The 26,584-nt window shown below is 52.8% G+C and overlaps 7 protein-coding genes across 7 annotated transcripts; 4 read left to right on the top strand and 3 right to left on the bottom strand.

Moving 5' to 3' along the window:
- Positions 1-7: 7 nt before the first annotated feature.
- Positions 8-2,733, bottom strand: SODALDRAFT_321362 (hypothetical protein; the record flags this gene model as incomplete). Its single annotated transcript, XM_028609615.1, has 5 exons — positions 8-926; positions 989-2,012; positions 2,079-2,147; positions 2,227-2,319; positions 2,397-2,733. The coding sequence occupies 5 exons, from the start codon at positions 2,731-2,733 to the stop codon at positions 8-10; spliced, it is 2,442 nt and encodes an 813-aa protein (XP_028462499.1).
- Positions 2,734-4,190: 1,457 nt separating this feature from the next.
- On the top strand, positions 4,191-6,236 carry SODALDRAFT_83212 (hypothetical protein). Its single transcript, XM_028615729.1, has one exon. It carries the CDS (start codon positions 4,468-4,470, stop codon positions 6,118-6,120), a length of 1,653 nt encoding a protein of 550 aa, XP_028462500.1. The 5' UTR covers positions 4,191-4,467; the 3' UTR covers positions 6,121-6,236.
- On the bottom strand, positions 6,122-7,139 carry SODALDRAFT_83186 (hypothetical protein). Its single transcript, XM_028615728.1, has one exon. The coding sequence runs from the start codon at positions 6,929-6,931 to the stop codon at positions 6,353-6,355; it is 579 nt and encodes a 192-aa protein (XP_028462501.1). The 5' UTR covers positions 6,932-7,139; the 3' UTR covers positions 6,122-6,352.
- A 33-nt stretch (positions 7,140-7,172) lies between these two features.
- On the top strand, positions 7,173-8,581 carry SODALDRAFT_329556 (40S ribosomal protein S4-A). The gene is made up of 3 exons (XM_028610982.1): positions 7,173-7,235; positions 7,410-7,832; positions 8,128-8,581. Exons 1-3 carry the CDS (start codon positions 7,222-7,224, stop codon positions 8,477-8,479), a joined length of 789 nt encoding a protein of 262 aa, XP_028462502.1. The 5' UTR covers positions 7,173-7,221; the 3' UTR covers positions 8,480-8,581.
- A 2,447-nt stretch (positions 8,582-11,028) lies between these two features.
- SODALDRAFT_83231 (hypothetical protein) lies at positions 11,029-13,588 on the top strand. Its single transcript, XM_028615730.1, has 5 exons — positions 11,029-11,724; positions 11,841-12,240; positions 12,325-12,543; positions 12,638-13,036; positions 13,127-13,588. The coding sequence occupies exons 1-5, from the start codon at positions 11,251-11,253 to the stop codon at positions 13,498-13,500; spliced, it is 1,866 nt and encodes a 621-aa protein (XP_028462503.1). The 5' UTR covers positions 11,029-11,250; the 3' UTR covers positions 13,501-13,588.
- A 158-nt stretch (positions 13,589-13,746) lies between these two features.
- Positions 13,747-19,173, top strand: SODALDRAFT_364204 (RdRP-domain-containing protein; the record flags this gene model as incomplete). Its single annotated transcript, XM_028614625.1, has 4 exons — positions 13,747-13,878; positions 14,172-14,212; positions 14,601-17,677; positions 17,816-19,173. The coding sequence occupies 4 exons, from the start codon at positions 13,747-13,749 to the stop codon at positions 19,171-19,173; spliced, it is 4,608 nt and encodes a 1,535-aa protein (XP_028462504.1).
- A 196-nt stretch (positions 19,174-19,369) lies between these two features.
- SODALDRAFT_83279 (hypothetical protein) lies at positions 19,370-23,620 on the bottom strand. The gene is made up of 4 exons (XM_028615731.1): positions 22,897-23,620; positions 22,327-22,403; positions 21,067-21,305; positions 19,370-19,634 (listed from the first exon to the last, which is right to left on the bottom strand). The coding sequence occupies exons 1-4, from the start codon at positions 23,322-23,324 to the stop codon at positions 19,566-19,568; spliced, it is 813 nt and encodes a 270-aa protein (XP_028462505.1). The 5' UTR covers positions 23,325-23,620; the 3' UTR covers positions 19,370-19,565.
- Between the last annotated feature and the right edge of the window lie 2,964 nt (positions 23,621-26,584).

A 26,584-nucleotide genomic window follows, 5' to 3' on the forward strand; every position in this document is an offset into this window, starting at 1 on the left:
GAAAATCTCACTTCAAAAAGTCGACTTTGAGGTTCCGCGCTTTATCACGGACGGCCTGCTGGTCACGATAATGCTCAAAGTGTTGCCTAGGGGCGTAGGGAGGCGGGGCTTCATTTCTGTCTTCAGACACTGGATTTGCGTGGTGGAAGATCTTGGCCCAGTGACAGTCGAACTGGTGGATGTATTTGAGCAACTTGTCCACATCGCCGTTCGACCACGGCACACGTCTCTGTACGCGCTGCTCCCCGGAAACCAATTGTTCTAGGTGACGGTTGTGGCTGCGGTTTTGCTCGGAGATGGCGCGATAATCCAGGGCCTGCTCTTGCCCTTCTCGGCCTCGGTCGTCTGTGGCTTCCCTGTCGTCGATAGGGGCAGGGTGGTCGCGACGACGGACCCGCTGCCTGGCCTGGGGATGCAAGGCGGTGCTAGTCGGCGCCGCGGGTCGCGTGGACGGCATGGACGAGGGTGGGCCTATGCGAGGTCTTTTAGCGGGCGGCGGCAGGGCTCTGCGGTCGATCTCGGCCCGGCGACTTGCTTCGTCGAGACGTCTTCTATCTTGTTGAAAGTCGCCGTCGCTCTCGTCACCGTCATTCGCTTCTATCACTTCTTCTTCTTCCTCTTCTTCTTCTTCTTCGTCTTCTTCAGCGCCACGGCGTTTGCGGCTCTGGGTCGGGTGAGAACTTGTGGGAGGGCGCTCGGCGCGCTGGCTGGGTCCGTTCCGCGATGACGAGCCCGGCAACCTAGACGAGGCAATCCGATTGACCGGGATCCGGCTCAGAATTCCTCTGAAGTATGCATCACTCCCCGTGTCAGACATGCGGGAGGCTTGACTGCGGTCATCTCTTGCTTGTTGCGATGCATGGTTCCGTAAGTTCATGAGCAGTCCCACTGTGCTCTTGCTAATGCGAATGGGATTCTCGATAGACCTGCAAATAAAGTAAGAAGCCGATCACATGTGGCGAAATAGGTTTAAAGTTGGAGTGCTTACTCTTGTGGACGAATAATATCTTGGGGTGATGGTTGGGAGGCATGTCGTGAGCCTTCAGCATCACCGATAGGCATCGACGACCCTCGGGCACTTGGTGATCCTTCCAGAACGTCGACAAGGGCGGATTGTATTTTTCCAAATTGTTCAGACGCCAAGCCGATGAGTGCTGGTACCAATCCGGAGCCTCCGGTGAGAGGAAATTCACGTCTCAAAGATGAAATGAATTCGGCAACCGTCTCAAACGCATCATGTTGTAGAATTTCATTGATTCGCTGGGCAGACTTTTCTGCCACATCATCGGGGATCGGAGGTCGATAACCAGCTATCCTAGCAACGAGCCTCTCCCTCTGGGATGCAAAGGGGAGCGAGTCGTTTGAATCTAGTGTGTGGGAGAAGACGGAGTCTACCATCTGAACAACATAGTCCGGATCGTTGTCATGGTCGTCGATCGATTCCACGAGGGCCGCAATGAAGTGTTGGGTCCGGATCTCCAAGGCGACACAAACAGCTTGGTCGGTCAAGCTCCAGGGCTCGTCTTCGGCGCTTAAATCGTCCGACCACGGCAGAAAGGGGTCAGGGAAATCTCGATCCAAACGCACGAAAAGAGCAGTCGGGTCCGTCCCATCGGCAACCCGGAAGAGCTCGTCGGCAAGAATAGTCAAATTAGCTGCAGCTAAGATACCTTGAGCCTTAATATTAACATTCGGGTCGAGAGAGTTAACGATAGTACGCCAGGGGATGAAAATATCCTGGTCAGCGTACAGTCTCAGGTAGTTGGCGAAGGCTTTCCTGTGGACGTCGACGAGATCGGCCCAGATTGGCATCTCGACAGGCATAGAAAGCTGTTGAAAAAGACGTTTCGCAGCATGATTCAAGTCGTCCAAACAGAGACTGCGCATCATGTCCATGCCATGGACTTTGTCCTGAGCCAAAGGGTCATCCGGATCTGGGTCTGAGTCGGAATGCGAACGTCTCTCTGCTTCAAATAAGGCGCCAGCGGCCTCTGATAACTTGCGCGAACTGTCTGGAAGCTCTGTGAAGGTGTTAGACTGATTAGCGCAGAGACGTTGAGGCCAAAAGAGGCACCTACGCGGTTGGACGTCGTCCCCGATGTCTGTATCTCCGACTCCATCTTCGTGCATGCCCTGGCTGTTGAGCCCTTTGAAGGGTTTTGTTGTTACTTTTGTGATCGGAGACAAAGAAACTTGGATATAATTCAGAGGAACAGCCATACATACCCACATGTTCCTGGTCGTTGACTTCGTCGTTTTCCTCATCGTCGGAAATGCTGATGCTGTTGCCAACGACACTCTGAGATGTGAATTCATGATCTGACAATATTAGAATGGCAGTGAGCCAGACATACTAAGAGAGTCTGAGAGAGAGAAACGAAGTGGACTCAACTCACCGGCGTCACTGTGAACCGGCGAGACCTGACTTAAAGAGAAGCTCTGGGCTCGTTCGCCGTTGACATGAGCGGTACGACGAGCTGGTGGGCCATAGGCTGATGGCGGCAGAGACTGTCGTGACTCCGAGAATGCATAATCCGGCCGTCCCATGATTCTGGCAAAGGTCTGAAGGTTTCTCGGTGTCTGGGGTTGCGTGTAAGACGGTTGGGCGAGTCTCTCGGGCTGCTCTTGAAGAGGGCGAGATGCGACCTGAGTGGGAGGACGCCCAGGGCGTCGTCGACGCCTAGTTTCCGAGGGCGGTCCCGGACCATTTGCTGATGATCTTGTCCGAGCCATCGCAAAGAAAACCCTGTGAGCGAAGCCTTACGACCGTCTCCCTCGTCCAGTCGATTGTAAAAGATTGTGGGGTGATGATGAGATGGAAGGGGAAGAGAGGTCGCGCGCGCCGACGCGTAGTAAATGAGCTACACGCGAATTGTCAGTCTAGAATCCCAGAAGCCAAATATAAACGAGCTACCAATTCCTTGTGGTTAGTGGCATCCATGCTCAGTACCTTACTAAGGATTGTCGTTGGTAACATGCGCATGTTGTGCTTGCTCAGTGTTAGAAAGGGTTAGAGGGTTTGGTTCAGGGTTGGAGATTAATTTCCTTCATAAGGTACCTTACCTTACAAAGCTACCTACCTAGAGACATGTTGATTGATGCCACCCTCACTCACCCTTCCATTACCCATACGAAGGTACATCTAGGTACGAAGTACGAAGGAGGGAAATACAGTGTTTATAGGTATATTATACACTGTGTCTCGTACCAAAACGCCTAATAATCGGGCAAAAATGTCCGACCATCACGATACACCACTGCCGAGGTTTAGAAGGTCAGCGCGAGTAAGAAGCCAATACGACTAGCTCAGGAGAACGGGGGACCTGTAAGTACCTTAAGTAAAAAGTGAATCAAACCACATAAGATAAGTAACTAACAGCATTTCTAAGTACATATACCCATATAACACTATTGCCTCACCACCAGCATAACCATCACCACTATCGTCACAAAATACGGATTGTGTAAAAACTGGTAAAAGTTGTGGGTGCTTAAAGTACGGTGTTTCTGTCCGAAAAGGTGGCGATGGTTTCAATTCTAATGCATGTGCCTTGTGTTATGGGTGTCACTCCCCTGATCGGCATATGCCCTTCGTACACTACCGATGTACGTGTACGACCTTCTACGAAGCAAACCCGGCAGAGGTGTACTTCAAGAAACATTAAGAGAGACTCCAAAGCGAGAACTAAACACCTCACTCGGCCTCTATCATAACCCACTTAGCTTCATCTATTGTGTAGGTTCATCGCCCATGAGATGAAATAGTACTGCACTGCGGTACAAGGCCGTGAGCCATGCGCGCGGTTTGCGATTTCTCAAGCAAGCCGTGAGGTTCTCAAGGTAGGTAAGGTTTTCTCAGGTGATTAATCGTATTACCGAGTAAGCAAACAGACTACCTACCTTAGTGTAAAAGACCGTTTACCAAAAAAACAAAAAAAGACAGAAAATCGATGGCCAGTTGGTACAACGTAATCATATAGTGTCTACGGAGTACCTAAGAAATAAGCGTCGCCGATGTCCTCCCACACCCCGACAATGTTCGGATGGGTTAGGTGTTTCGTCTTGTTTAGGCGTTCCAGGCGATTAGTAAGCGATCTCTCCCCCGATACGGAGTAAACAATACCACAAGTGCCGGGCTGACAGGTACCGGGACCAGGCTGGATTGGGTCATGCAAAGACAATGCCATCTCGGACTTCCCAGTCAACTTGTCCTGGCCGGTGCACTTGGATACAGTACGAAATAATACAGAGTGATACCTGGCAGTCCTGCCTTCCTGCTTGTACGGACTACCTAAGGTACTGCTCAGCTCGGTCGCCCCTGGTCCTTCCTACCTTTAGCTTCTTGCTCATCCTTCCCTCCCCCAACCTCGCCTGTGCTTAGGTACGACATGGTTCTCGGGACTCGGAACGAAGCCTAAACCCCAACCCTCCAAATGATCAACAAAACCCGACTCGGCCACACCCACGATGTCCTTCATCGAGCCACGCCTAATCCACCTACTGAACGATTCTACCACTCCACATCTTTCCCATACAGAATTACCTTCCTTAACCGAGGGGTCCTCCGAGCCCGCCGATCGACCTTTCCCCGTCGAGCCTACGGCGAACCACTTCGAAGATCAAGCCCGAATATCGATATGTTCTGTGCCCGGAAGTCATACAGCTCATGGAGTTGGAGTCCCTCTCCTACGCCCAGGAAGCGGGGTGGAAGATGGCTTTCTCACCAAAGACACTCGCAGGGGAGATAAATCGGCTTCAGATCGGAGCCGTATTCCTTTGGAGCTTCTTCTACGCGAGCCCAGTACACAACCCTGGGCCTCCGACCAAGTGCCGCCGCATTTTGTTCCTGATAGTCAAGATGATACGGCCTCGAAGAAGCGGCATCGAACCGCCGCGACGAAGGAAGACTTACTGCATCTGCCGCAGCCCGTCAAGAAGCAGAAAGCCTCGTCACAGAGTCTCCTGCCGCCCATGCCGCCCATAATCAACGGATTGCACGAGCCGCCCCCGAACGCAGCTCTATTTCCGCCCATTGCGCCGAACGCGTTTGATGGTTCCAAGGGGGGCCATCGGTCCACTGCTATGAACTACTCGGGTCGCCATGAAGAGACACTAGCCAGGATGTTGCCTACGAACGCACCTACCGCGAAGCCTGCCGAGACGCCAACAAAAGCCGAACAAGAAAAGGGTCCCGTCAAGTCTCGGAAGAAGGCCATGAAGCCAAGAAGAAAATGGTCAGAGGCAGAAACGAAGCACTTGTTGCTCGGTGTCGACCGCCATGGCGTGGGCAAGTGGACTGATATTCTGGCAGACCCAGACTTCCAATTCAACAACCGCACCGCTGGTGATCTTAAGGATCGGTTCAGGACATGCTGTCCCAACGAGCTACGCAAAGGCCCCCGAGACGAAGAGCCCACTTCCCCGGCCGACGCTATGCCAACTGCTGTGCCAACTTCCACGGGGGAGTCCAAAAACAGGCCGAAAACCGGTCTCCTGTCGGAGAACATTCTTATCGACACAGATGCCCCTTACAACTCGGCCCCGGTTCAGTCAAGATCCGACGATGCTGAAGCGGAGCCCAAGTCGAGGAGGACCAGAGCTCACAGGAAAAATATGGAAGACTTGGCGGAGCTGGGCATCCATGGCCCTTTCAAAAAGTCGCACCGCCGTGAGAGACGGCCCTTCTCCGAGGAAGACGACAGGCTAATCCTCGAAGGGCTGTACAAATACGGCCCGGCCTGGACCAAAATCCAACGCGACCCCAATTACAGACTCGCGGGACGTCAACCGACGGATCTCCGCGACAGAGTGAGGAACAAGTATCGGGACGTGTATTTGCAGGTCGAAAAAGGCCTTCTCCACGCCAAGGACGGTATGACACTGGAACCATCGATCCGCATGGCGATCAGCAACGCCCTGCAGCCCACGAAGCTACCGGCCTTGGACCACCCTCCATCTCAACCGTGCTCGAGAGACGACTCGTCCCGTTGGCCACTGTCTGTCTTGGATAACGGCGAGAACCCGGGCACCTCACAGTACTTTGACTCATCCGAGCCTGCGCCTTCGGCATTACTGGGGAACGCGGGCGAAATGGACATTGCACGTCTTCTTCTAGATTGAGCCAGGGAGCTTCCCACATGAACCCTACTGGTTCCACCCCTCTTTCAGTTTCGAAATATCGAAATATGTTCCAGCAGGGGCAGCATGCATAATATGCCCGCTCTTCTCGTGTCGGACTGGAAGTGGAAGACTCGCCGAGAAGAAGGGGAAAAAGCCAACACAACACAACAGGCTGAGATTCAACGTTGCTCCTACTATAACTTCGGCAAACAAACCGAAGCAAGCTAGAGCTTTATCCCCTTTCGGACGCGGCACTCTTTCCATTGTAATTTTCCACCACCCTGACGCATCCACCTGGGGGGTAGTCGTTGTTCCCTTTCCCGTCATCAAGTCGGAACTGCAAGACCAAAGGATGGATGGGGGTGTTCTTTATTTCTTTTTTTATCATTATATTATCAACTGTTTGGCAGGAGTACATCAAGGACACGGGCTTCCTTGAGGGTTTGGCTTTTCTTTTTTCCTTTTTTTCCCGGACCGGAGCAAGAGTCCTCATAACCACATCTGGCGCTTGGGGTTTAGGTACGGAAGACAGGATACACGCCAGTACCTCACGGTCAAAACAGGCGAATCGAACAAAAAGAACAGGATGGGCTGTCGGCTTATAAAGGATCGGATTAATTCCAAATATGCAGGCGAGGGTTGGAAGGAGATGTGCCTGAAGCCACCTGGGGCTTAATAGAGGTAGAGCAGAAGCCCTGTCGGCTTGTTTTGAACAAGAGTCGAGATTATTATAAGAACCTGGGACGTTTAGTTCATAGGTGAAGCTCGACGCAGGTCGGCGGCATTCATCTGACAGCTGTTGTCTCGACATGCTGGGTCGGTGTGCTGTTGCTGACCGAAATGCGAAGAGGTAAGGTGAGCGAATTGGGAAGGCGCACGGACCATTCTTGACATCCAATCAAATCCCTTCTCTCGCTTGCCATTTGTGTCTAGGGCAATGACCTAGCGTCACCACAGAAATTCTTTCGGAGCCCTGGGACCACTTTTCCTTGTTACCCTTCGTCTTGACGACCTTTTTGCGAGCCTCTCACTGTCCGACCGTCAACCCTCCGACACCACCACCAAGATACCCATCCGCCAGTCTCGGGACAGACAGTCAATATGGGCAAGGGACTGTAAGTTACTATGCAACCCCAGTATTCTGCTTTTGCATGCACCTCCGTTGCGGGCACAATGGCCTTTTCTTTCCCACCGCGCGCCAGGTTTCTGCAACAATTTGCGAAGCAGCTCTGCCACGCAGAACGGGCGGGAGAAAACCGATGTGAAGCAAGATCCTAATTTCTTTACAGCAAGAAGCACCAGAAGCGCCTTAGCGCGCCGTCGCACTGGCTTCTCGACAAACTGTCGGGCACCTACGCTCCCCGCCCGTCTCCTGGTCCTCACAAGCTCCGCGACTGCTTGCCCCTGATCATCTTCCTCCGTAACCGCCTGAAGTATGCGCTCAACTACCGCGAGACTAAGGCCATTCTCGCCCAGCGCCTCATCAAGGTCGACGGCAAGGTCCGCACCGACACCACCTACCCCACCGGCTTCATGGACGTCATCACCATTGAGAAGACCGGCGAGCACTTCCGCCTCATCTACGACACCAAGGGCCGCTTCACCGTCCACCGCATCCAGGCCGAGGAGGCCGAATACAAGCTCGGCAAGGTCAAGCGCGTCCAGCTTGGCCGCGGGGGAGTCCCATTCTTGGTCACGCACGATGCAAGGACGTGAGTTTCATCATGCTTCTGTCAGACATCATTCAGCCGTTGGATCAAGCTTTGGTCGACTCGAGGGGGCAAGGATAAGGCGCGAAGAATTTCGCTTTGCCAACCACAGTCCATCAAAAAAACAAAAGCCGAAATCTTTTTTTTTTTCGCGGGCGTGGTTGTGTCGCGGTGATTTTCTACTCGGTCTTGCTGCTCTCTCTTTATACCCCACGATTCAGATTAGAGCTTCATTTAGCGGCTGTATGTGTTTCCCCCTTCCCCTTCTGTTTGCTGACAAGGGACCGTTTGTACACAGCATCCGCTACCCCGACCCTCTGATCAGGGTCAACGACACTGTCAAGATTGAGCTCGCCACCGGCAAGATCACCGACTTCATCAAGTTCGACACTGGCGCCATCGTCATGGTCACTGGTGGTCGTAACATGGGCCGTGTTGGTGTTATCACCAACCGTGAGCGCCACGATGGTGGCTTCAACATTGTCCACATCAAGGATGCCATTGACAACACCTTCGCTACTCGTGAGAGCAACGTCTTCGTCATTGGCTCGGAGAAGCCCTGGATCTCCCTGCCCAAGGGCAAGGGTGTCAAGCTCACCATTGCTGAGGAGCGTGACCGCCGCCGTGCTCACGGTATTGCTGGCCAGTAAGCGTCTTTTTATGTCCAGGACGAGGTCGGTAAATGGATAATGGGATTGGGAACACATGGGTGAATCCAAAAAAAGAGGGTTGATTGCAAAGCATGAATCATCGGAGTCTAGGTCTGATATTTTACGTTTCCGGCTGTGATGACTCTCCCGGAACAGGTAGCTAGCTGTTCTTTTTACGGCAAATACCATGCCATTGAAGATCACCCTGAGATTCCTTTTCCATTCACAAACTCGTATGCTCTTTCGTTTCCGAGTGAGGTGCGAGGACATGGAACAGCAGCCCATGCCATGCAAAGAGCTTCCAGGCCCTGCTACGGGTTGTTGGCTCCGCCAAAACCGGTTCTCGGAGGATGCCACCAAAATGGGCCGCAGCACTGTGTTTCCAAGGCTACGAAACATGGCGCAATGATGCAGAACGACGCTCATAAATTTGGGGCATTGGTCAATCAGGCTCTCAGCCAGGGCCGTGGCAAGATGCAAAGCTCCTACGCCTGGTCCATTGGTCCATGGAACTTGTACCAATTCCATAGCTGTGGCTATAGATGGGTGCTGGGAGGACGGGAGAACAGGCCCAGCCCCGCGTCAGCTTTTACGTACTTGAAATGCGCCTTCGAAAAAGCAAAGACTTCTAATATATTCCTAGGCTGCTGGATGTCTCTCAGTCAAGCATTGGCTCTGGTAGCAGGGGCCCGGAAGAAGGCAGAGCGCGTGCCGCTATTATTTGAGGCCCGCACTCCTCGTCCATGCAGCCTCCATGTTCGGGGGTTGACGAGGGTAATTTTATTTTCAAATTGGTCAGATGGACGAATGAACGATGTAGAAGGTAGTTCCCGGCTTATTCTTGGTCGCCTCCTCCTTGGCTCTCTCTCGGGCTTTTTGTATGTAGGTAGTCAATGCAACCCCTGCAAGCAAGTGTCATGCCGTTTCTTTCACAGACCCCCAACTTCGGGTCTCTCTCTCCCCCCCCCCCATGCGCCTCAAGGCACACCGCCAGCCTGCAACTACTGCCTACCATAGTAGCTTGTGTCTTCTATTTTCACCGCCGAGTCCATCGTGCAATCATTTCCTGGCCAGTGAAGTGCATACGACGACCTGGTGCAGGGTCATATTTCTACCCGGCATATGGGGTACACATACTTCATAGACCGGGCGGGCTTCTAGTCGCGTGTCACCGCCAGGTTCCTGACCTCCGACCCCGTCAAGGAAACCAGGGAGCGGGGATGCGGGGATGCGGAGGTGAAGGGAGGCAGCTGGTTGCTCCAACGAAGTTCGGGGCCCGGGCTGTAAATGTTCCTATACTCCCGTAATTTGTTACCCCATTTAAGGTAGGTTCCTTTGATGTGTTCCTTGCAGTAATTAACGCGGAGCTTCGGGACCTCGAGTTGTATCCGAGGTGTGGAGATCAACTCCTTATTCCCCGACCAGCCTCTCTTTGTCCCGGGCCAGCAAAGCCCCGAACCCACGGAAATGTTAAGTTTACGCTAGAATAGCTCCCATATGTGACCCCCACGTATCCTTCACCGGCGGTACGGAGTAAGAATTACCTAAGGTAGTGTACCGTATCTGTACTGAAAGCTCACCTTTAATCTCAGCTTACGGGTTCTTTTAACACTACCTGCTTGGTATGTAAGTGGAAATAGGAGTATGTCATGATCGAAGAATTGGGAATGTACTTCGTACGAAAACACCTACCTAACGAAGTCCTGATCCTGCAGGTGGGTTGGATGATCGCTGTCTTGGTCCCACCACCCCGCAATATATGCGCTGCGTGCATGCATCTGTTTCCAGAAGGGGAAACTGGCATCAATAAGCCCCCGATATTGGTGTGGTTGGATTCCAAGCCAAGGGCTACTTAGCATACGTAGTTGGTAATAGATTTGGAATTGTTATGGGAGAGCATCCGCATACACTGTACTGAGTACATGTCTCGGGGGGTCACGCGGGCTTTTTTTTCTTCCTTTCCTTTTTTTTTTTCTTTCTCTCCGGGTAGCCTCGTCCCACGTTTTAGAGGTACCGGTTGTAGGCCGGGAGTCCCAAACGGGGAACGAGCTCTCCTGTTAGACTCCCTCTGGCTCGTCTCGCCGCCCAAGGGATAAAACTGGTCTGGTTTCGACACGCGATAATAAACAAACAGCAGCCGACCGTCGGTTACCGAGCCGCACTCGGATCGGACCTTCGCCGAAGAATGGTTCGTCATCGTCGGCTTTTTATGCATGTTCACCCCCACTCTTTCCTCCACCAAGTAATCACCCCCACAAATCTTCGAGGACCAAAACCGACACTCGTCAATCCGTCGTCCAGGACCCATGACCATTGAACCCCCCATATCTTGGGCCTGTGACCTCAAAATAGCAGCAGCAGAAGTCCTACCTTCGAGGCCGCCAGGTGGAGAAAGCCGCGAGGATTGGGGAGGCAGCGAGTGGTGGTTCGTCGGCTTTGATGTCGGGTTTCTCACCGTTTAAAACCACCACTTCGCCGTTGCCGGCCCTTAGCCTATCTTTCCCTCCGGTAGGTAGCTCCCCAAGACGAAGAAAGGGACTAAGTTTGGTGAAACGGCATCCCTAGGAGTTTATTTGACCGACACTCACCGCCCACCGCCCATCGCCCTCTGTCGCCACTCCTGGAGACGAAACGTCCTCTCACTCCTCCCTAAAATATCTTACTGTACGAAAGTTGTCAAAACCGGTACTCCGTACTCCCGACTTTGCTGCGATCATCAAAGACAAAAAGAAATGTGCAATGAGCCGGTCGTCAGTTGTCTTCCATCTTGAATGATAGGCATCGAAATGTACCGCGCAACATCCTGCAGGTCGGCCACCAGTGTCGCGAGACCCCTGCTCTGGGGTCGTGCCAGGCATTGTGTTCGGCATGGTACCAGCACTCGCCCGTGGGTGAACGACGTTCCTCTTGCGGGCGCCGCCCGCACCTCCCCGCGTTTCTTCATTAGCAGCTCGCCGGCTCGAAGCGCCGAACCGTTGCACAGTGGTGGCGCCAGCAGCAGAAGTAGCGGCGGTCATTCTCATTCTGGGTCTGGCTCTGGGTCTGGCTCTGGGTCTGGCTCTCGGCTCTGGACCACAAGATCGGTCTTCGCCGTGGCCGCTACCACGGCTACGTTGGGATGGGCTCTTGCGGACTTGAACCGGGGGGGAGGTACTAGCGGGATCTCCTTCTTGCCGAGTCGTTTTACCCAGTCCGGGGGCAGAATGGGCCATCCACGGTATGCAACCGTGTCTGAAATGGAACTGGTATGTCCGATATCTCAAACGAACCTTTTATCTTGTTTCCTTCGTGTCGGAGGGAAATCTCAAAGCATAGAGACCTCGGTCGGGACTAAAGCCACCTTTTTCTTCTTCTTGTACAGGCCCTTAAAGAGATGCGCGGCGCCCTGGGCGATGACGATCTCATATCTACAGACCCGGAGGATTTGCTCGCGCATGGATACTCGGAATGGTCGTCGACGAACCCGGATGGGCTCCCGGTGGCTGTTGCGTATCCCCGGTCGACGGAGGATGTGTCGACAATCGCGCGTATCTGTTACAAGTACAGCATCCCCATCATCCCTTACTCTGGCGGTTCGAGTCTAGAGGGGCACTTCTCCGCCCCACACGGCGGTGTCAGCGTCGACTTTGCTTATATGGACAAGATCGTCCAGTTCAACAAGGACGATATGGATATCGTTGTCCAGCCCAGCATAGGTTGGCAGGACCTCAACGAGCAGCTTGCTAAGATGAACAGTGGACTCTTCTTGCCCATTGATCCTGGTTGGTCATTGCTTTACTTTTTGCCCTCACCATACCTTTACGGCGTAGGACTAAAGAACTAACCTGAACACATCTATGTTGTAGGCCCCAGTGCCAAAATTGGCGGTATGGTTGGTACGAATTGCTCGGGGACCAACGCAGTAAAGTACGGCACAATGAAGGACTGGGTCGTCAACCTGACGGTGGTCCTGGCAGATGGCACCGTCATCAAGACTCGACGGAGGCCCAGGAAGTCATCGGCAGGGTACAACCTGAATAGTCTGTTTGTCGGGTCCGAGGGCACGCTGGGTTTGGTGACTGAGGGTGAGTCATTTGCATTTGTATTGGTGTATCCAATCTTTTATACACATGCATTTGCTAATGTGTTTTTTTCATTTTTGTTTCTTTCTGCTCCTAGCTACCCTCAAACTGGCCGTTGTCCCCGAAGACTTCTCGGTAGCGGTCGTGACCTTCCCCACCATCCGGGACGCCGCGTCGGCAGCGGCGCGGGTGATGCAGAAAGGCATCCCCGTGGCGGCGATGGAGATCATGGACGAGGTGCAGATGAAGGTGGTCAACATGGGGGGTGCGACGGCCCCGCGGGTCTGGAAGGAGATGCCGACGCTGTTCTTCAAGTTCTCGGGCACCAAGGGCGCGGTCCGCGAGCATATCAAGCTGGTCCAGGAAATCACGCGGTCCCATAAGGGAGGGAACTTTGAGTTTGCTAAAGACGAGCGCGAACAGAAGCTGCTCTGGTCGGCGCGTAAGGAGTCCCTGTGGTCGATGCTTGCGCTGCGGAAGGAAGGGGAAGAGGTTTGTGAGTAGTCGACTCTTTTGCTTTTTTTCTTTTCTTTTCTTTTTTTCTTTCTTTTTCTCCAGAATGATTATTAACAGCTATTGCTTCTAGGGAGCACAGATGTGGCGGTGCCATTCAGCCGTCTCGTGGAGCTCATTGAGGTGAGCAAGAAGGAGATGGACGACCTGGGCTTGCTCGCCAGCATTTTGGGCCACATCGGCGACGGAAACTTCCACGAGAGCATCATCTACAACCGCCAAGACCCGGCGGAACGGGAAAAGGTGGAACAGTGTGTCAAGAACATGGTCCGACGCGCGTTGGACATGGATGGTACTTGCACCGGCGAGCATGGCATCGGGTGGGGGAAGAAGGAGTCGCTGCTCCTGGAAGTTGGGCCGGATACCCTGGGGGTCATGAAAGCGATTAAGCGGGCGTTGGATCCCAAGTGGATTATGAATCCGGGGAAGATTATGGATCTGCCTTGATGCCTTGAGGGAAAGTTCCTCGAGCGCCGTCCGAGGCTCGACTTGGACGGGTTTTCTGCTCCGTATAGGGCGGATGTTGATTAGTAATCACTTTACCCCTGACGGTGGCAAACGAGCAGTGAGGGTGAGGGTGAGGGTGAGGGTGAGGGTGAGCAGTGAAGGTTTGACGAAGGGTTCAGTCATGTTCGGTGCCATGATAACCCCAACCCTTTGTTGGGATGATACCGCTATGAGGCGAAAGCTGCAATGGCCCATGGGAACGGAAAGAAGCATTATGCCATCCACGGCAAAGAAAAGGGGCAAGCTCCATCTTTGACCACGGGGGTGGCCAATATGCAAAGCAGCAAGCAAACAGGCAAGAAAGCAAGCAAGCTTCTAGTATATAGCACATAGCACATAGCAATGGCATATACATTTGCGTGTTCTTTTAAGAAAACTCTGCTGTTGCATGTTGTCTAGGTAGATTGTCTAGGATCCTTTAGGGCATCTTACCCAAGGATGGCCCCCTGATCCCCAACTCTACTCATGGGTCGTCTCCTACACGATTAGAATATCTTGTCTTATTCGTGCTACTTTTCAACTGACCGTACTCGAAAGCTATAGTGCTATGCTTGTTAAGGTTATCAGTACTTCTTGTTTGTCACGACTCGTTTTCTGCTCTGCCTCTGTAGATGAAGCGTGATCTACTCCAGACTGAAAGGCTTGGATCCCCGTGATGCCCATTATTAGCAACCCGAGCCGTCAGTATTGGCTTTGATATAGGTACTTTCTAGACCAGGTAGGGTCGCTCTTTCTATAACGCACCAGGCAGGTAGTAGTCACTTTGGCTGGAGTACATAATGTTTCACATCTACAGGTCGTTCTTGCCTCCAAGTTCCTGTATATACAGTACCCATTAGGGAGAGAGAGCAAGAGCCACCTAAGTGAAGTACCTGTACCTACCTTAGGTAGTTACCTTAGCCTCCAGCTTCAGGTCTTCGACGTAACTTCTTAGGCTCTTGTTTCTTCTGTTTTCTTGTTCTTTGTCCTTTCTCTTGCGTCTTGTTCGACCTTCCGCATCCCTATACCTATGCCTATCCCATCCCTAACTTCTCTTCCAGACTCTCTGCTCTTCTTCTTTTCTCCCAATGGTCCGTATATTGCTCAACCCGCCACGTCCAACCCTACTATCTCAATCTCATCTACTCGTCTCAAGTCTCCGCGGCCTACATAATGGGGGACTGGCAAGCGTGGCCGTTCGTCGCCGTCCGACTGCGATACATACCTGAAGGCGTGACAACCCGGGACATCCACGCTGCCTTTGCCCAATATGGAGAAATCGTCTATATCGAGCAGTTCGAAGACCAGCGCGGCGTCCTCAACGGTGAGGGACGTATCTCCTTCGAGCCCCCACCTATGACTCCTTTCTGGAGGCTCAATACTTACACTATAAGCTACGACTCCGATGGCAGCCGAACATGTAAAATCCGTCTCGAACTTGGGCCTCCTCCAAAGTTTACCGGAAAGACCCGTAGTAAGATCAACCCGAGAGTCTTCTACCCCCACAAGATGACTTTCAATGCTCGTTCTCTCGACTTTGGTGTCACCTCGACCGGCTCGGATATCATGATCAAGGCTTCCATACGGTCTTCGCCATCCTCAACAAGTATTCAGCGGGTCCGCCTGGAGACCGATTTTCGTCGCAAGACCTTGACCGTATACTTCCCTCACGCCATCTCGCTCAACCCCCAAGAAAGGGGCGAAAGGGTCCGCCAATATAAAGCCGTTATAGATGCTTCCCAGATCAAGCAGCTGGCCGTGACTACCTTACGTCCGTCGGGAACATGCTCTGGTAATTCCGTGCTCCTCACCATCCCCCTCCGACACCCTCCCTTCTACCACCTCAAGAGCAATGACGTTGCTCCGAGCCTTGATGCCGATAGGCGTGTGTGGTCTTCCAATGACCAGTGGCATCGCATTACCCACATCATGCAGGACCTGCTTCTGCCCCAGGACTACACCGTCGGCTTGGCCAACGCATGGTCGGATCCCGCCTTTATCGACATTGGCCGCTGGACCACTCTCCGTCTTGACCTCGATTGTGACTCGACCGTCATAGCGCAGTTCCTATGTGCCCTAAATGACCTGAACATAGACATTCGCAAGGACGATAAACCTGTCGAGCTTCGGGATGGCCCGGTTCTTCTGCCCCCTGAGAATCATCCCGTCCGACACCACGACAGATATCCTCCTCCCCATGACCCCTACAAATCTACCAGCGCCTTGCATGCTCTTCGCCATCTTGCGGGCGACAACGGCGGTGCCGGCACCAATACCAGTGGTGATGGTGGCGGCAATTTTGTCGACTTGATTATCCCTTACTTGCCTTTCAACGTCCAGTATCAGCTCGAGGTCTGCATTTCGCGTCATATTCTCTGCGAATACGAGCTGTCGCACCAGTTCTTTGCCAAGTTGCGAGCTCTGAACCCCCAGCGCGCTCAGTTTGCTCTAGAGTACATGGCCGACCGGGGAGAGCGAGTTTGTGACCCCTTGGCCGTCCTGGACGACACCCAGTCCCGACTCTACTACCCGAGTCCCGTCTTACCCAATTATTGCACCGTCATGCGCAAAGCCACCGTCACCCCGACCACCATCTACTTTAGCACGCCCGCCGTCGAGTGCACCAACCGTGTGACCCGGAAATGGCACTCTCACATCGATCGCTTCCTCCGCGTGCAGTTCACAGACGAGCTCTTCCGCGGAAAAATCAAAACCAATGCCACCATGGACATTGACCTGTTCATCTTCAAACGCGTCTATCTGACTCTGCTGAACGGCATCCGTATCGGCGATCGCCATTATAAGTTCCTCGCCTTTGGAAATTCCCAGATCAGGGAATGCGGTGCCTACTTTTTCTGCGAGACGGACCAGTTGACCTGCGAGGCCATGCGCGGCTGGATGGGCGACTTTGACCATATCCGCGTCGTCGCCAAGTTCGCCGCCCGACTGGGCCAATGCTTCTCAACTACTCGCGAGGTCCGCAGCATCCGGGCACCCGTGATCAAGCTCATAGACGACATTGAGCGGGACGGCTTCTGCTTCACCGACGGTGTTGGCAAGATATCCCCTCTTCTGGCCCGCATTGTCGCCGAAGACATGAGCCACGAGATGGCTGGGGATGAACCGCCATCGGCCGTCCAGTTTCGAATGGGTGGCTGTAAGGGAGTCTTGGCCGTATGGCCCGAGGCGAAGGGTTTGGAGGTCCACGTCCGCCGATCGCAGGAGAAGTTCAAGGCCCAATTCAACGGCCTCGAGATCATCCGCTGCGCACGCTATGCTACCGCCACCCTGAACCGTCAGACCATCACCATTCTGACCTGCCTCGGCGTTCCTGAACAAAACTTTCTCGACATGGTCCGTCATCAGGTCGCCGAATATGCCTCTTCCATGCAGGATCAATATGCCGCCGTTGGCCTCCTCGAGCGCCACATTGACGAGAACCAAATCGCCCTCTTGCTCAAGGAGCTCATCAACTATGGCTTCATGGACCCTCAGGTTCAGGAGCCCGTCGTCCTCACTTTTCTACAGCTCTGGAGGGCCTGGTCAATGAAGAATCTTCGAGAAAAAGCTCGCGTCGTCGTAGACCAAAGCGCTTTTGTGCTGGGTTGCGTCGACGAGACGGGCACGCTCCGAGGTCATTCGGTCGCCACCGAGAGCCGAAGCGACTCCAAAAGCCACGACGACCTTCCCCAAATATTCCTCCAGATTCCCGACCGGCAAGCCAGCAGCGGATTTAAGGTTGTCGAAGGCGTCTGTATTGTAGGCCGGAATCCTTCGCTCCATCCTGGCGACATTCGTGTTGTGCAAGCCGTCGACTGTCCCGTGCTACACCACCTGAAGAACGTGGTCGTCTTCCCAAGCACGGGAGACAAGGACGTTCCGAGCATGTTATCGGGCGGTGACCTTGATGGTGACGACTTTTTCGTCATTTGGGATCCCAAACTGATCCCGCCCGAGTGGAATTACCCCCCCATGGACCATCGTGCTCCCCAGCCCGAGACCCTCCAGCGCCCCGTCTCGGCCTCTGATCTGATCAAATTCTTCGTCAAGTACATCCGGAACGACTGTCTTCCCTTGATTGCCCTTTCTCACCTCGCCAATGCCGACAATCTCCAGGGAGGTGCCAAGAATCCCAAATGTGAGTTCTCTCGAACCCCCCTTTTCACCTTTTTTTTTCCGCTTTTTTTCCTCCCTTTTTCTTTCACTCTTCCCGACACCAGTCAAGGACGCGCGCATCATGACTTTCAACGCCATGTAACTTACACGTCTCGACAAGGTCTGGAACTTGCCGCCCTTCATTCAAAGGCCGTTGACTATGTAAAGACGGGGGATCCGGCTCACCTGAGAAGGGACCTGCGGGCGAGGAAATGGCCGCATTTCATGTCATCAAACGATAAAAAGTCGAATACCTACCACTCGGCCACGGTCCTGGGACAAATTTACGATGCGACCAGCGAAATCTCCTTTAAACCTCTGTACGAGAACGAGTTTGATAAACGGATTCTGGCCCACTCCCCCGCTGACGACGGCCTCCTCCGGAAGGCTCGGGCTCTCAAGTCACGGTACGACGATGCCATGCGCCGCCTCATGGCCCAGAGGGAGGTGGCCACTGAGTTCGAAATTTTCACTGCCTTCCCCCTGTCGAAGCCAACTGTCGGAAGCGCGTACAAGTTCTCTGAGGATATCGGCCGCGAAGCTGGCCTCCTCAAGCAAGCGTTTCGTGACGAGGTATACAAGGAGATGGGAGGACGACACTTCGACATCATCGCTCCTATGGTAGCTGCAATGTACAAAGTGACTGCAGAGGAAGCCAAGATTGTGCTACAAGAACACCGTCGAAACCGAAAGGTGGGTGCTGAGGGCTCCAAGGACCCTAATCCCAAGTCCATGCCTATTATTACGTTTCCTTGGATCTTTCACTGGGTTCTCGGTCGGCTCGCCACGGGCATGGTCCGAAGCCGCGACGTGGTCACCGAAAAGGTCTATGGCGTCAAGGCTCAGGAGAAACCGACCCCGGCCGAGCGAGGTCAAGACGATCAAGCCGCTGCCACAGCTTTGGCCTCCCCCAAAACCTCGTCTGCAGATGAATCCCAGGACGGAGAGGAGAAGTTGGACGAAGCCATCGCTGCCCGTCTGCCTGACGGACAAATCGTGCATCGTGGCGAGGTTCTCAACTTATTCAATGACGATCAAGAGGATTCCAACAGCAGCTATGACGAGGACCAGAGCCATAGTGGCGACCCTACCTCGTCATGCACTGCTACGGCCATTGATTCGGATGAGGCGGCGCTATCGTGTCAAGACCAGCAGGAAGTTCTCCGGGGAGGTGAAAACGGCGAGAAGAGAAAGGAGGTTGGCAACGATGAAGACCCATTCGCCGCAGTCTTTTCCCTGGCCAGATCAAGCCTTTTGACTTGGGCGACCCAAAAAACCGAGACTCCCACGACCGAAAAGACCAAGGACGATGTCCCACAGCCGGAAGAGCTTCCGACAGAACTCCGGACCAAGGGTATGGAGGTCGTAGTTGATGCAGTTCCTAACCCCGAATCCGACGAGGACGTCGATGAGAGCCACGAGGAAGAAACCCTCATGGATCGATTTGGGAAGACGTTCAACTTTGGAAACGCAGGCTAATGGCCATTTGGATTTTCGGTCTATTTAATCTGCCAGAGATCTATCTAGCTAGCCTAGAAGCTTCGTCTCTTGGGAGGGATGGGCCAAAGGGGAGGGAGGGAGTTTGTTTCTTGCTACGGGTTTCATCCGATTCATCCAGATTATGCAGCATCAATGTCTTTAGGAGGATGTGCTTTCCCCCATAGCTGACGTTCTCCTCTTGGGCGGGTTTCTTCGCAGCTTGCCTCTCCGTTTCCTGGGTTGATCCGCCTCGCGTTTGCAGGGACATGGCGTTAAGGAGTTACTACTCGTATTTCTCTGCCGAGATGGAGAAGGGGAGACAAATAAAGATAAAATAAACCAGAAAGACAAAAAGCAACTGAGTCCCATTGTCTCTAACCCCCCCCTAACTCCTATTTTCGAACGCAGAGATCTGTTCGTAGAACCCACTTTTCGCCTGCAGTCACCTCGCGGCCTTCGTGCTGTAGTACGCAAGGTACCCGTCTTCGTCAGTCTCAAAAAGCGTTCCAGGTCTCGTAGTAGAAGAGCGTAGAATACTGAGGGAAAGGGGCAATGGGGGAGGAGAGAAAAAAAGCTTTTTTTTTTCGGCCCCCCCCCCCCCCTTCTTTTCTTTTGTTTCTCTCCGAGTCTCTCCACTAGAGGACTGCAGAAGCCAAGGTCGTATGAGATTCTTATGCCATTGTGCTATGCGCACTGTAGTCCTTGGCTAGTTTTGCCGTCTTTTCTTTTGCTTGATTCATGATTTCCTTGAACGTTGGAGGTCGGGGCCCCCCCTCTAGTTCTTTTGGAAGAAGGGGTTCGTAATATGAAGGTTGTTTTCCCATGGAGACAGCGTGATAGAGGATAAAGGGAGTTTTTGGAAGAGTATTGGATCACAGGAGAGAATGAGGGATCTGAGATGGAGGGAAGGAAGAGAGAAGCATGAAGACCAGGGTGCCAGTGGCGGGGGAGAAGCACTGTGACGTGAGGGTGCAGGTGTATGTAGGTGGCTGGGGAGAGGAGCGGCATATAGGTCGATCAGTCGGTCCATTCGGCTCGGCAAAGATGGTGAAAGGAAAGCGCGCAGTAGGTAAGGGGTGGGTTGGTTGCCGGTAAAGGCCGACAGGAGGTAGGCTGCAGGCAGAGTACATAGGTCCGCCGGATGTGATGCGAAAATCTTCCCCTCCCCCCATTTTGCTTTCTCAAGCCGCCGCTGGTAGGCTGTGGCCTCGGTGGCGTTTCTTCGTATGATAAGGTTTTTCGTACCTTGCGTCGAAGGTCTCAGGAGTTGAAAAGTGAGAGTGATGGCCAGAGGCAAGAAACAAAGGCGTGGAGAGTGATGTAAGACAGCCCAGGGATGTACGATGCGGCGAGGCGAGGAGCATTCGATGACAGGGTCCCCACTCGTGTATGCAGCATCGTGAACGGGATGGCGTGTGGTTTATAAGTGACATGAAGAGGGGTAGAGAAAGAGAGAAAGGGGGGGCGTGGTGGCGTGCTTGCGCCAAGTTCTCGGTGGAATTCGGTATGTGTATAAGATGGGGGAATGGGGCCAGCGATACGGGACTTCGTAAGCAGCGCCAAGCTGTGCTTCATGGTTCAGGGCCGCAGTTGAGGTCTAGGATAAGACTACCTTAATCACCCTCGAGGTATAAGGGGTCGAAGACGCAACACAATCGCAGGAGCCAGATATCAGGGGCAAAAGATGCTCATGAGACAGCGGAACGAGCCGGCATTGTAACGGTCTTGGTGGTCGAAGGATGGAGAAAGAAAACAGAAGAAACAAACTTATAGGAATAGAAAGAAAAAAAAACAAGGGGGGGCGTGTGGGTGAGGAACCCAGACGATAGGTCGAGAGACTGAAAGATACTCGAATGATCAAAATACTAAAAGAATAGATATCAAAATACTCACGAGCATGCAGTCATCACCGTGCTTGTGCAAGAGGAGGAGTCCGGTCTGGGGTGGGACGGCAATCTCTTCGGACGAGCGACGGCGGTCGTTGGGAAAGAAGACGGTCTGTCCGCCGGAGCACCCGGCGTCGTCTCCGTCGGCGCTGGTTGTGAGGTAAAGGAGAAGAGTCCAGGTCGTTTTGCAAGGAACCGGTGGATGGGCGGGATCGGTAGTGAGCAAGACATTGTTGGAATCGTCGTCTAAGGTTCGCTTGTGTTAACTTCTTTTGCTCTTTTCCCACTCAACATCCTCAGTTTTCATGTTAAGGGGTCGGCACTGCAGGCACTCGGGTCAAACAGTCCGGCCACTGTGTCGGTGGCAGCTTTGTCCGTCAAACTTGGGAATATCTCCAAAGATCCTTGCCCAGCTGAATGATCTGAACATGTTCATGCATTTCAACCAACACATAAAGAGGACAGGGAAGGCAAGGAGGACCTTGGAGGGGGGAGAGAGATGATCACAGACACCAGCGACAAGGCGTTGGAATCAAGCCTCTGGACGTGAACAGGGACTGGACCGGCAGAACCGTGTCTCTGGGAACGCTGCATTATCGGTTATGGGATGCATCGTGGTGTGAGAGAGGCAAGGGTAGGAGGGGGGAGGGAGGATGCTGTGTAATACAGATCGCAAGCCCATCAGATCTCAGATACATATATGCTATCGCCTGCTCCAAGAGAGGGAAAACAAAGAGATACGAAGACGAAGAGCCCACTAAGGCCATGACGACGTCATCTACCCTGCTTGATCCGGCAAGTTCGCAGCCATTTAGCGAGCCCCCATGGACCATCGTTGCGTAGGTCATATGCAAAGATGCTGGAGTGTCGAGATACAGGACGCCGCGGGCCTAAAGGTGGAAACCCGAACTGCATGAGAACATGTTCCCTCGCCTCAACTAGGCAGGAGAAGAGGGATAGAAAGCAACTGGGAACAGGGATAACAGCGACAACGGCGACCAACAGCGACAAGTTGGGCGACATGGTGTCCATTTGGGAGATGGCCATTCCTCCTTGGACCGTCCTGGCGAAACTTTGCGTCTTTAGGAGTCCCCCCTCCTCGCTCCCCTGGCCCCCTCGCCCACTACCACGATCCCAATTTGGAATGCAAGGGATGGAATGGACGCAGCTTAATGATAAAGGACTTCTCTCCGTCTTGCGTCTTTTCAGGCGAAATACAGTGAAGATCCTTGCATGAAGAAGAAAGAGATGTTGGTCAAATACTTACAGTGAGCATCGAAGTACTGGCCTTTCAGATACCGGTAGACACGGATATTGGGACTCAAGCCGACGAGCTCGCCACCCCTAAGTAAACAAAATACTAGGTCAGCAGAATACGCGCAGATTCTCATCAGTTCTCAAATGGGCTGAAAATCCAAAAGGGCCGGATGGGCTCGCTGTACTCCTTCTGCAGGTACTTCACTTCGTACACCTGTCTGTCGCATGTCTTGGCCACTAGGAACTCCCTCGCCCTGAAATAGGCCAAACAGGCGACAGACGGGCGGGTGCTGATACAGTGGTGTGAGAAATGGAGAGAAGAAGGGGGGCACCATTGAACCCCATCCCCTTTGGGTAGGAGAGAAGCCCGAAAAAGAACGAGTGAAAGGACAGAATGGGTGTAGGTGTGCAAGACAAGGATAGGATAGGAACTAGAACAGGACAGGGCAGGGCAGGACAGGACAGGACAGGACAGGACAGGACAGGACAGGACAGGACAGGACAGGAGGAGCAGGGCGCAGGCGAAGGCGATGGACAGGGCAAAGACGCAGGTGCAGATGCAGATGCGATGCGGGCTTACCAGAGGTCGCGCACATCGCCCTGCTGCAAGGCGTCCAAAAGTCCAGTCTCCAGCCAGAGTCTTCGAGCAAATACGGGGTCCTCAACCTGGTAGCGATCGTTGACGCGGACAGCCTCTCCCCGCTTGGGACGCCCCGGCGTGGTGACCAAAGGTAAGCCCTTGAGGAAGGAGACGTATGAGCTGCACAGGGATTTGGGCCAGAAGTTGTGGATTAGGACAACCCGATCTGGACAGGACTCGAGAGGCAGGGGTGTCAAATCGGTGACGGGCAGGGGTGGTTTGAACCGGGGCCAGCGAGGAGGAGGAGGAGGGGCGTTCTGGGCAACAGCAGTCTGAAGCAATGATGTTGGTGCTGCTGGAGAGGGCACAGCTGTTTTGTTGCCCTGTTGGCCCTTGGGCTTCCCGGTTGATGTCTTGGATTTGCCCATGGTGTGTGCGTGTGTCTGTGTGTGGGTGTCTGAGTCTGCCCCCTCACCACCACCCCGCGCGCCTAGGGCCGGAGAGTGCCGAGCAAACGGAGGACGGATGAGTATCGGGTAGGATCTTACGGGATTGCTTGTGCCGCGGTTGTGGCCCGGGGAAGTGACCGAAGCGTCCCGGACGACGAGAAAGTTAGGTGCAAGACGAGAGGTTACCTGACATTCAGGGGGTCAAGACTCAAAAGACGATTGGGGCTGCAGGATCTCTGTTGAGTTCGCCGGTGTTGGGTCCACTCCGTCCTGATCGGCGCCTTTTTTCTTCTTCTTTTTTTCCTTTCCTTTCTTCTGGGGGAAGATGGACGACGCGCACGATAGTCAGAGTCGCGGGTTGGCCGAGTCTCCTACGACCGTTCCTCTCTCTTCGTCTCTTGGGTAGGCGTCGGCAATATATGCCTCTCAGCGACCCTTTCCCCCTCCCGGAACAGGGTCTGATTTGACACCCGATGTGAATACGGCGCAGCGGACATGGGTAGATGCCACACTGGGATGCAGCACCAAATGAATGGTTTGGCTACCTGAGTGAACTTGTCGTCGCTGAATGAATGACTGGCTCCGCGTTGAGCTGGTGGGGAAGAGATGGTTTACTCGACTCTGGGCTAGTTTTATCGGTCATTAATCAAGCGTTCAATAGTGGCAGGTTTCCATCAAGGACGACAGGACAGGGTGTGACTCGTGAGGGCATTCAGTATGAGATGAACTGGACGTCTGGGGGTCGGGGGAGAGGATTCTGCGGAGAATCCCTTCGTTCTAACCGGATAACGTACGTTTATTTGCATAATTGGTTGGCTTATGGCTTATGGCTATCTGCACATATTCATAACCCATCGGATACTTGCATTCAGTATCCTGTATTCTACATCGGGGCGAACAAAACAGGGAATGATCGACGTCCAGCATTAGCTCAAAGACATCGTACGTTGTAGGTTGGGGTGAGAAGCAACTGAGACAAGACCCCAGTCCAGGCTGTATCTTTCCCCGCTTCCTCCAAGATAAATAAAAGGCGTATCCCTTTTCTCTCCTCTCTCTCTCTCTCTCTCTTCCGTCTGGGATGGGACCAACGTTACGCGTACATACAATGTACCTAGTCTCATAGAAACTCGAATCATTCCACTGTATTCCCTTCCCGTGATGGAACGTCAGGAACTCGAGGGAAGTTCAGATGAACGTGGATGAGATGGATGGCGCGGCTGTCGACCAGTGATACGATTCCGATTACCGAGCCCTTGAGCCGGGGGCCTTGGGCCTCGGCTCTGTGTCGAACGAAGTACGGCGTACGGAGTATTACTGTACGTACAACTACTTCGTAAGCTACCGGGCTAATGGGCCTCCGAAGGCCGGAAACCAAATCCGTACGTTCTTCTAGATGTCGATCTTAGTATCCTACGTATTAGCACCTGCAAAGTTTGGGATGGCCATTCTTGGTTTTCTGCGCGAAGTTGCCAGTACGAGAAGTTGGAAGTTGTCACATTACCTATCAAGTATGAAATCTTACGCAGCTTACGGAGTACCGTAAAAACTCAACCAATACAACCAACAACTATAACCCTTTTTGGAATAGCGCGGCGCCCTATAATAGCCCAATATCTGTCGAACAGACCACAGTCTTTTCGGTTACGTAATTGGCCGGATTGCCAAGAGTATAATCCGGGTGGACGCTTGCAGAATCTGCACCATATAAAATACGGTGGCAGCGTTTCCCTGACGGTCTGAGACAGTTACAATTGTACACAATTGCCTCAATCAATTTTGACCGATCTTGTGACGATTTTGACTACGCTTTATCTGATAATTAAGAGTCTTAATCCCTGCTGAGTAAAGCCACCTGGCTTGAGTTCGAAACGGGAAGTAAGTCAAAGGACGAAAAAACACGATCTTAGGGTTTAAGATTTAACGTGAAAAAGTCTAGCTTACTCGGTTATCTAACTAAGCTAGGGGGGTGTGTTGAATAGAATATAAGGCAGATAAAATTACCCTACGTAATGTTGGGATATCCCTTTTGGCGTAGTGGTAAAATTTTGCTGTCTGATAATATCAACGTTAGCTACGTATTTTGGTTATGCCCTTTTAAGCCAGGATTGATGACTAAGTACATATTAGGAGGCTTTGCTCCTGAACGCTAAAAATTCTGCGTGTTTGATATTAAGACTCGAATCCCTCTTATATTTATTGGCTGACCTTTGATAAATAGGTATGGAGAAGATCGATCGCTAAGATAATAGTTGTTAGTTGTATCGGTTGAGTTTTCACGGTACTTTGATTCATCCTTATGTTCTGGTGGACCTGACCGGAACAATGTGATATGTGACAGAGCCCGTGATCGTATTGTGTTTTGTGCGTGCCTTCACGACAGGTCGTCGGCTGACGTCTGAAGTCATCTGAAATCGGGGTTCGAAAGGGGATCTAAATTTCTGTCTGGAATTAAGTAGGATATCCTCATTTTCAGTCCCGCGAGCTCCACTATCACTTTATCTTCTGTCATCGGAGGTCCCCTTCGTTATACTTCGCATGTCTCTCTTCACTCCTCTCGCAAACGAAATCCGCTCATCTCTTCTCCGAACATGGAAGTTCATCGCTAATTTAGTACATACACACCTGATTACGGGGCTCTTGGAAGTTTTACAACGCAACGAAACTCCCCCCACCAATAAATAGTACGTAGGACTAGTGGGACAGTGCAGTCTCATGGGGTTTCGTTGGTTTCGTTGGCAGACGTACCTAATACCAAGGAATGTAAGGTAATATCCAGCGGGGACAAAGGTCCTCTCAGACTTCGGCCCGCCCCGATCTTAGATTCGACCGTGGACATGGTCAACGCGACAGATTATGCACAATGGCATGATAGGACGGATATGGATACTGATGTTAGTTTATTCAAACATCGTACGAAACATGCATATACTATTGTTGTTGGAACTTGGCGGCGTATAACGCAGCGCCTCGTCAGGTGAATTCCAATCAGGCTGGAGTCCAGACCCATATGGTGATCTGCGCCAGGTCAGGTTGGTTTAACATTCAATTATTCAATTCACCATGAGATGGGAATGTGAGATCCAGTAACCTTACATAGTCGAGGTGAGCGCTAGTCGATGCACCTTGTCAAGGGCAGGTAACCGTTTGTAGGCCCCGACAGAGCATTCATGACGCTGATTGGTGTGGGCAGCGTTAAGCGCACAGGTGGACAGGGATTATTTTTGCGTGCGGGTGGTCCG

The sequence above is a fragment of the Sodiomyces alkalinus genome (genome assembly GCF_003711515.1).
Source record: "Sodiomyces alkalinus F11 unplaced genomic scaffold SODALscaffold_16, whole genome shotgun sequence".
Lineage (NCBI taxonomy): Eukaryota > Fungi > Ascomycota > Sordariomycetes > Glomerellales > Plectosphaerellaceae > Sodiomyces > Sodiomyces alkalinus.